The sequence below is a fragment of the Salminus brasiliensis genome, chromosome 12 (genome assembly GCF_030463535.1).
Source record: "Salminus brasiliensis chromosome 12, fSalBra1.hap2, whole genome shotgun sequence".
In the NCBI taxonomy this organism is placed as follows: Eukaryota; Metazoa; Chordata; class Actinopteri; order Characiformes; family Bryconidae; genus Salminus; species Salminus brasiliensis.
In genome coordinates this window covers 32,666,635-32,676,518 of record NC_132889.1, presented here as the reverse complement: position 1 = coordinate 32,676,518, position 9,884 = coordinate 32,666,635, and the positions used below count along the sequence as shown (strand labels likewise).

Here is a 9,884-nt window from a genome sequence, read left to right as displayed (position 1 = left end):
ACACACACTCACTCACTCTTAAAAACAGTCACTAGGTTTACACTGTACAAGGGCAGGGTCGTCACATTACAAGAAAAATAGAACCCTCTCAAAAACAGGCAATACAAAAAAAGTCTTCCTTTAAACAGATTAATTTTCAGTGACAACATGGAGATTTCAACACTGCTGCAGTAGGTCCTGCTTAGGTAGTCCTTCTAACGCAGGTTCAGTATAGTCCTTTGCTCTTCTTCAGGTTTAACTGTTGCAGATCTGACAGGGAGTTGTAGTCGTTCCTCTTCATCCCCAGGAACGCCTGAAAAGTGGTTTTTTTTTAGCAACAAGAAGCAGACTATTGAAGCAGAGGGATAAACAAGAAGTGAATAAGGCTTCCTAGGAGAACTTTCTCTAGGAGATGTGTTTTAAGGCCTGCAGCTCACCTGGAAGTCATGGTCAGACAAGTAGGTTTCCAGGTGCAGGGGGTCCACTCCCTCTGGTAAAGGCCTCTTCAGTAGGTCCTGCACAGTGTACTGTGTTCCAGTGAGAAGAGCCAGGGCATCCCGTACTAATGTTAGCTTCTTACGTGCCGAGGAGTCTTTCTGCAACACACGCACACACACACACACACACACACACACGGCATTCGCCTTTGTTCGCATAATGCCTAATCTAGACACATGACCCTAATATGATTCTCATATTTCCTAACATACACCATATTATATCAACATCAATATTTATTGTAATATTTTTTTGGTTTCTTAGGAAAATTAATGGTAATTAATTTTAAAGTGGTTCAGCTGATTATCTGAAGCACATGACACCCATTTCTCACCTGTAGAAAACACCAAATAATAGGATTTTTAAAGATTTTACTCATTTGTAATGATTTTTAATGAATTTGTGTGCTGTGGCGCCCAATAAAGGCCAGCATCTGAATCTCAACCTATATAACTAATTTAAACTGGACAAATACACATAATTTTGCTATATTTATTTACCTACCTACCAAATTTCACATTCATTTCCACGCCAATTTCCTGACTTATCTGATCAAAATCCAAAGACTAGTTGAAAATTGCAGTTTTTCAGGAGGGAACACAATGCATTTTATAAAAAACACATGTACATTTAAAGATGTAGGCTCACTAAAATTGTTATTAGTTGAATCTGATTTCATATCCACAAGTGACATGAGTATGAAATATACTTGATCTAAATGTTGAAAACCCTAATAATAAGTGCTTGGACCCCTAATATTACTAATGGTTAAACCTTAAAATTGCCAGCCCTCATATAGACTCACACTTTAATTCCAGACTACTGAATCATTTATGACACACAGAATAATAAGTCTTGATGAATGATGATGAATGAATAATCTCACTGACCTGTGTTGCTGAACTTTCCCAGGAGGGGAAGACATTAGTAAAAGTGAGAGGCTCCACTCCTTCCTGGATTAAATAAGCCATAGGAGGCCGTCTGGGATTTCTTTCTGTATCACACACACAAAGATCATTAATAAAGCACAAACTTTAACTCTGACCTGGTACTACAAAAAAAACAAAAATAAAGTTTTAAAATAAAAATTAAACTTTTATAGCCACCAGAATCTATACAGTAAATGGGCTTTCTGTCTTACACTCTCGCTCACCTCTGCAGTACTGAAGAGCAGTCTCCATGGCACATTTCCTCTCAGTGTCCCATTGGGGGCGCTGTGAGTCCGGAACTGTATTGCTCTGCCACAGATACACCTCCATTGAGTTATCCAATAAGAACAGAGCTGTAAAGAGATCACGAGTCTGATATTTACATACAGCATCATGATAGATTATACAGCCACATAATGTAAGTAAGACAAGCATCTGAATAAGGTGAGCCCTAGAATGGAAAACTGTATTTTTCAGTACATGGAAGTCAGAAATCATGAGCCTCAAACGCTGCTGTATCCTCCCTGAAAAAAAATCCGGCATCCCAAAAACAGAGCTATAAAACGAGCCAATTCCAAACCCTCAAAATGCCACCAAAACTGACACCCAGCCCACTACCGAATACCTTCCAATATCTAATGCTGTGGCATGAAAAAAAGCAGCGGCCACTTTGGGAGAATATGATGTTGTTGAAACTTGTGGCCAGTTTTTCTTAGGAACTCTTAGAAACCCACAGTTGTGCTTCAGTAATATTGGAGAGCAGCACATCACCACATCACCACCAGGTTATCTGTGTATGTGTTGCTACGTGAACCAGGCCTTGTGACCGTGACCTTTCCTATGCCAGCATTCGCAGATGGGTAGCTCAACAACTGCGAGCCAGGAAGCTAAAGCCAGAGAAAAGAATAGGTATCTATGGATAGCTGCTAGGCTAAAGGCTAAAAGCTAACCCTAGACACCCAAGATATCATATTCTCTGAGGTGATGTTAAGCAGCCAATCAGAGCAGAGCTCATTCAATTATTCACAAACCCACCTTAACACTAAAAGCAGCATGTCTTATACTGAGGTACAATAACAGGGTTGTAAACAGGGTTGTAAAACCACATCTGGGCATTTCTCTTGACAGACAGTCACATTTATATCTCAAAGAAAGAAATAATGCCTATAATAACTGAAGCTGAGGTTCTGTGTGTATGTGTGTCCGTAGGTGTGTATACCTGTCTATCGCTCTTCTGCCCTTACCTGGCTGTGGCACCGAGAATAAGCAACGCTGGAAGAATGGCATTGCAATGACAACCCCTGTTGCTCGGGATGGGCTTAGCAGCTCTTCCCCTTTGAACGTCCCTGATTGGGCACTTAGGTGAAAAAGGCGGGGAGTGAAGTTGTACTTTCCAGGATCTGAAACGAGTAAAAAAAAAAAACATCGTAATGAGCACAATCAGCCAACTCAAAAAAAGAAGACATATCAATGGTTATTAATAATGCATATTCATAAAACCTCACTGAATTGCACTTCACCGCCTTACCTTGTAGCATGCAGTCATAGGATTTCCTATCCTGTGGGCCAATAATGTTCCAGAAGTCTGCTGGCTCCGCCCCTTCTTCCACCTCCTTGATGTTCAGAGTGTGGCCACTGCTCAAGCCCATCTCAGGAGGGCACCTAATGAATATTCATCATGTTCATAATCACAATCATCCAGTTCATAATGTCATAAAGCAGCAGTATGTGAGAACTGGTCTTTTTTCTGTTCCTGGGCTCCCCCTAGGGTTGTGGAGTGTAATTCACTTTTACACCACTGCTGTAAATACAAATTGTGATTTGAGCGTCACCTCGTAGACTGCTGTACACGTGCATTTGTTGACAAGCCGAGAGATACAGAACTGGCATTCAAGGTGAAAGAAGTATGTGGACTGAGGCGGTAGAGTGCTTAATAGGTGGACTCTGGACCTTAAACTAAACTCTGCGTGATCTACTTTCATTTCCTGCGGTCCAATTACAGAGAGAAAAGAACTTTTGCTGAAGGCTGGTTCATACGTAGCGCCGGGCCGTCCACACACTCCTCCATAAACACAACTCGTTAATGGAGGACAGACTGAGAAATACTTCTTCATTCTGCCTGAGGGAAACAAGGGGCCAATGTGCTTAATTTGTAATAAAACCGTGGTCATTGTGAAGAATGGTAACGTGAGGCGCCACTATAAGAATAAACATGCAAATTTTGAACAAAAATAACGTTACCCACAAAACACAAAGCAAAGAACCACACAAATCGACCAGCTTATCTCACTTGTATCACTATATTAACCCACCAGCAGCACCACAGCACACTCCCAAATGCACCCTTCAACAGTGTCTCCTTCTGGCCATCTCACCTTTTGTTTACATGTTTAAGGACTTAGTCATTTCTCCCCCTAAATCACAGAGTTTTTTTTGCCTACACTATATGTCCAAATGTTTGTGGACTCCCCTTCTAATGAATGCATTTAGCAACTTTAGGTTGGCACAAATGTGCAAATACACACACACAGCTTGTCCAGTCCCTGTAGATAACTACTGCCAATAGAATAGGACTCTCTGGAGCTACTGAACCCACTGGCACCATGCTGCCTAATGCCAAATGTGGGCTAAAGGGGTATAACCCCCCACCCCCCTCTCCTCAGCACTGAGCTGTGACGCAGCAGAACTGTATTCTCTGGAATGATGGTTGATGCTCCATCCAATCGTTTTGGGATGAGTTAGGGGGTTGGAGATGATGAGGTGGGGTGGTGATCATCCAACATGCTGACCTCACTAACTCTCACTCACTCACGCCGCTGAATGTAATCAAATCGTCACAGCAATGCTCCTCCAAAATCTAGTAGAAAGCCTTCTTCCCTTGACAGTAGAGATAGTTACTCTGTCAGGATACTTTTTTTTAATGTCCTTGATTTCCGAAAAAAAATATGAATGAGCAGGTGTCCAAATACTTTTGTCCATATAGTGTAGTGGAATGTATGGGATTTATATTGCTTATAAGTGTGAGGTGTGGCTTACGTTTGCGTGAGCTGTTGGACGGTGTGTTTGGCGACCTGACGGGCGGTAGCATGGGCCTTGCAGCCATGCCACAGGTACAGAACCCCCTGCTGACCGCTCAGTAGCAGCAAGGAGCCACGAGAACGCAGGCTGGAGCTGCAGCACTCTACCTCCAACAGATTGGCCTCAACGGGAACAGCACCCCTCACACAGAACAGACGCCAGCCTCCTAAAGCACAAACACACACACACACACACACAGGTTGTCAGTTTGAGATGGTTTAGAAACCAGACATCAAAAGTTTGGGGACAGTCAGGAAACGTGCTGGCCTTAACCTGTGCGGTTACAGCTGAGTCCTCTGTGAATGACCAGCCCTCCCTGGAAGAGTTGCAGAAAGCACGGTGGCTCCTCCCCTTCCTTTACAATCACCCTAGGCTCGCTTTGAACGGTCAGCGGTAGCGTCAGGTCCTGCCCACTGATCTGTGACTGTTGTCCCTGCCAGATGAAAAGGGCAGTGCGTTCCTGGCCCACGTTCTGATCCACTGCGGAGAAGTTCATGAGAAGATTACACACACACACACACACACACACACACACACACACACACACACACACACACACAGTGTACATATATGTATATTACAAATACACTCGCAAAAAAAAACACGAGGGGGTCAATGTCATACTCAAACCCTCCCTCCAAACCAAGTCCGTAGAACCACTATAGGACCTGTTCAAAATCAAGAGTTTTAAATAGTTCCCCATGTGAGTCACAATTAATAACAGATGTATCACAATTAATAACAAAATTATACTAGTAACAACCAGAAAGCCTCATATCTTATGGAATTGTAAGGCAGATTACAGAGTTAACAAAAATGATTATAAGTAGATTACAGTGTATTATTTATAATGAATTATTATTATATATATAATATAATGATAAATATTATCATTATAATATATATTATTATATAATATATCATTATATATCATTATAATTGTATATCATATATCATTATATAATATATAATTACATAATATAATTATTTATAATTATTATAATTAATTATAATGTTGAGAAATATTTATATATTCAAATATAAATGATCACACAAAGCTCTAAAATCATTATTATTACTATTATTTATTTATTTATTTATTTATTTATTTTTAGCTTTTTTTTATTTCAGTTTGCATTTAAATAGCAAAAATTACAATTGGGCCAAAGCTTGGGGCCAGAGGGTCACTGGTTTAATCTCCAGTACTAGCATCCATGAATAGAAGGAATCTTTACACTGTGTGTTCTTCACTTTCCCCTCTCACAAATCAAATTTAACATCAGTTTTCCTGACCAGGCAATCAGCCAAGGGGGGCAATCAGGCAACTATTAATGTAATAGTGATTTATTGTTTCACACTTTATTACGGCTTTAAATAATTATTAATTCAACAAGTAATCCCAAATGTTAAATTGTAGACAATCTCTCTGATAACAAACAACCATTTTATACATCCTCCATCATGAGATTACAAACACACATGAACACGCTCCCAAACTCACCCGTGGAACTGAGGTGGTATGTCCAGCGTATAGCGTATGTGTTGGCCTCGTGTAACTGCCCCATGCTCTCTGGAGCCTCTTTACAAACGTTCCCAAGGTCGGCACGCCAGCTTTCTACAGAAACTGTGCTCAGCTCTGCCTGCTGACCGTTGCTAAGGGTGATCAGGTCCCGACCTCTCTGTACGTCCATACCCTCCAGGATGATCGGTCCAGCCCCAGACACACACTTTCCAGCAAAGAGAGCCTTGGCATCGCATGACCACTCCTCAACGGGACAAGCTGGAGGATGTTGAGTCTGGAGAGAGGGAGAGAGAGAGCAAGAGATAGAGAGACAGAGAGAAAGACAGAGAGAAAGAGAGAGAGAGAGAGAGAGAGAGAGAGAGAGAGAGAATAAGAATATTATGGTATGTCAGTATCTCAGTATACCAGTACTGAGCCCCGTCTAGCCCTGCTAGGAAGACACAGGACTGCAGGGCTTAGTGTACTTGCCCTCTTCTAAAACATTCAATGGGGCCTAGGAGTTGAATCAGGTGTAATAAAAGTGACACTGCAGAGAGTGTGAGGCTCCTGGACTGGATAATCCAGTCACATACACCGTGGCAACTAGGACATGCTCTTCAGGAGATTGGTCAGCAGGGTAATTAGAATAAGGAGTATTACTATAAGAGTGCTGAGAGCTGTTCTCCACCTGCAGCCCTCCGCTTTGGTATGGAATAAAATCATGTGCTGGATTGCTCACCTGTACCACCTCATGTATGGGAGGGCTACTGTCCTCCTTGATTACTTCTTCTTTCTTCCTAGACCAGTCTGCAAACTTCAGCCTGAAGAGAATGGTCTCATTCTGCTCAAATATCCGGCCAAAAAGAGCCCAGTCTGGTCGGCCCATATCCTGCCTAAATGTATACACGCAAGAGGACACAAAAAACGTACCTGGTTAGTCATGTTTCTTTGCATAAATTGAATGCTGGTAGCCACTTTCTGCAGCCCCCCTTCCTGCCAAGTGTAACATTGTTATTTAATTTAATCTAATTAGTAAAAAAAAGAATATAATATAATAATAATAATATTTGTGGCTCTGTCTTGAACTGCTTATCCTGATCTCCAAAACGGACAGAAATTATGTTTAATGTCTCCTGGGAAAAGAGTGAAGCTCACCTTTGAATTTGGGCATTGCTGCCAAAGGGGTCCAATGGGTTGATCCTGCAGTTGCTGTAGTCATAAACCCCTGTCCACACCTGCTGAGCTAACTGCAGTGCCAGGTTCCTGTCACTAGGGGAAACATCTTTTCCATGCCACAGGTAGAGCTCACTGCCAAAGTCAAACAGCAGAGTCTGAGAAGGAAAACAATTGGAAAATCAAGCGAAAACCAAGGATGTGAGCTGGTATCCATGCTAGGCTAAAAACCAAGCCAAGGGTGGTGTTCACCATCTGTTCTCTCCGTCCTCTGCTTCCTCAAAAACTGCACTACCTTAGCAGAACAGGAAATTGCAGCTAAACACAGATCATAAGGGAAACTACAGCGCCTGGAGAAGTGAGTGGGGGCAAGACTAAAAGCTAACCTGGCTACAGTCTCTTCAGCTTGCAAACATCAGGATATTGTGCTGAGAGGACAGCAGCACTATCCAGTAAGACACACAGACATTGCCAGAAAGTTATGCTTTGGCATACTATGATATTCTATGCTATGCTTCATGGCTCATGTGAGCTGCTGCAGCGCCATAAACAAGCCAGAGCAGAGCTTATCTCTTTTTTTTTTTTCCAATGCTTCTAAAAGAATAAACAGTGAGTTTCATTCAGAAGAAAAGTAACAGGGTGGTAAATAGGCTTCTAAAAGCATTTTTCACCCCAACCATGCATTCTATGGCACCTTTAAGTGTTAAGCAGCACCTGAATTTGTGAACCTATGAGTATCCTTAACTTCTGCACTAGCTGTACAAGCACACTAAAGCCAGATGCAGTTTCTGTGCCAGAGAGTATGAGCATTAACCTGGGAGGAGTCCAGCAGAGAGAGGTGTGGTATAGAGGCCCAGCCTTGCTCATGTGGGACAAGCCTGTCTCCTTGCAGCCTGTACACACAGTTAGACTGTGAAATCGCTGTCTCATAAGGTTCGTCGTCATCAGAACAGCCTACACACACACACACACACACACACACAAATACAGGAATAAATATAGACACACTATATATATATAAAAACAAATAAACAGCTGCTCAATAACCAGAGCATCATTTAAAAGGATAAAGAAGATGGAAAACACACTCAGACTCTCTAACCTCGGTAGTGAGTTTTTCCTCCTAGAAGATTCCAGAACTCTGTGGCCTCCTCTGCGTCCGAGTTCACGCCCTCATCCAGGTGAATGACCTCCGCTGCCTGGCAACCCAGGTCCCGCTGGGCCACAACTAATGAGGCCATGGAAGAAGCCTGAAACAAACAATCAACACCCAAAGAAATCAATAAATGCAATCAAAGACACTTGAAAACACGTCATTCTCATGCTGAAATAATCCATAATAATTCAGCTAATGGAACCAGTATAGCATTTTGAGCCCCTTTCAGACATGCGAAGTAACTTCTACATGTGTAACACGCTACATGTGTGAAAGGGTGTGGAATCATTTTCTGGAGTTCACATGTAAAAACAGCTATACTGTACTGTACTGTACTGGTTATGCAAAGAAGAGTTTGTAGGCCATTGTGTGCAGCGTTATGGATGCGTACCATCTCTCTCTCGCTGCCATTACACAGCTGACCAGTCCAGAGGAAACACAGCGACGGGGTGACCAGCAGGAAGCAATCTCCGCTGTTCAGCGATCGAGCCACTGGCTCCACCAAACGCACCTGGACCTGTCTCCATCCTGCCACACAGCAAGAACTACATTACCCACAATCCTCTGTCAGACAGTGCAGTGCATTCAAAGCCCTGATAAAGCTGCATTGTTTACAGCACCACAATTGGCATGAGATGTTACCTTTCACATGGATTAGCATGAGGCTGCTGTAGGGCACAGTGTTGGTCTCGGAGGATGAGCCATTAGTGGAGCTACCGTTGGAGTTCTTCAGAGCTGAGGGAGAAAGGAGATTTGTAAGCTAAGTAGGACAATAAAGTAGGACACTTTATTTTGATGGCCCTCTTTAGATCTTTTTTACCAACACTCGCATTCGCATTTAGTAAGTATTGATTAAATGCAACTGAACTGAACAGCTAAACGCACATCAGAAGGGAAAGTACCTGCTAATTTACCCAGGGAAGCCCAAACCCAAACCCAGGAAGGCGAGTGAGGGGCAAGGCTAAAAGCTAACCAGCTACTTCGGCTATCACTTCGGTTTTCTAACAGCACATCACACTGAGAGGACATGACAAGAGGACAGCAAAACTATCCAATAAGTCTCTTACTATATACACAGTCATATCAGAATAGCATGACCACTTTTTGAAATATGCTTGGTCCAGCATATAAGCTCCACTTCCTATATAGGAGCACTGTGTAGTTCTATAATTCCAAACTGTCTCCATCTGTTTCTCTGCATACTTTTTTAGTTAGCCTCCTTTCACCCTGTTCTTCAATGCTCAGGACCCCAAACAGGACTGACCACAATAGAGCAGGTAGTATTTGGGTGGTGGGTCATTCTCAGCACTGCAGGGACACTGACTGACATGGTGATGGCGAGTTAGTGTGTTAGTGTGAGTTGCGCTGGTACGAGTGGATCAGACGCACACAGCAGTGCTGCTGCTGAAGTCTCTGAGACTGAGAACAGTCCACCAACCAGAGACCTGGTTGGACCAACCTGTGGGCAGTGTCAGGAGACCACTGATGAAGGACTAGAGGACAACCAACACAAACTGTGCAGCAACAGATCAGAGAGCTTCTGTCTCTGACTTTACATGTACAAGCTGGA

At 42.7% G+C, this 9,884-nt stretch overlaps 1 protein-coding gene across 1 annotated transcript in view; it reads right to left on the bottom strand.

The window, feature by feature from the left end:
• Positions 1 to 94: 94 nt before the first annotated feature.
• Positions 95 to 9,884, bottom strand: part of svilc (supervillin c) — a 32,059-nt gene continuing 22,269 nt past the window's right edge. Inside the window, exons 15-29 of the mRNA XM_072693706.1 lie at positions 8,957 to 9,049; positions 8,706 to 8,842; positions 8,261 to 8,408; positions 7,973 to 8,112; positions 7,141 to 7,316; positions 6,731 to 6,878; positions 5,956 to 6,280; positions 4,758 to 4,964; positions 4,443 to 4,650; positions 2,935 to 3,068; positions 2,651 to 2,806; positions 1,631 to 1,759; positions 1,368 to 1,471; positions 417 to 575; positions 95 to 292 (exon numbers count right to left, since the gene is read on the bottom strand). Coding sequence (XP_072549807.1) covers positions 206 to 292; positions 417 to 575; positions 1,368 to 1,471; positions 1,631 to 1,759; positions 2,651 to 2,806; positions 2,935 to 3,068; positions 4,443 to 4,650; positions 4,758 to 4,964; positions 5,956 to 6,280; positions 6,731 to 6,878; positions 7,141 to 7,316; positions 7,973 to 8,112; positions 8,261 to 8,408; positions 8,706 to 8,842; positions 8,957 to 9,049 — 2,351 coding nt within the window. The 3' untranslated portion in view covers positions 95 to 205. The remainder of the gene's footprint in view (positions 293 to 416; positions 576 to 1,367; positions 1,472 to 1,630; positions 1,760 to 2,650; positions 2,807 to 2,934; positions 3,069 to 4,442; positions 4,651 to 4,757; positions 4,965 to 5,955; positions 6,281 to 6,730; positions 6,879 to 7,140; positions 7,317 to 7,972; positions 8,113 to 8,260; positions 8,409 to 8,705; positions 8,843 to 8,956; positions 9,050 to 9,884) is intronic.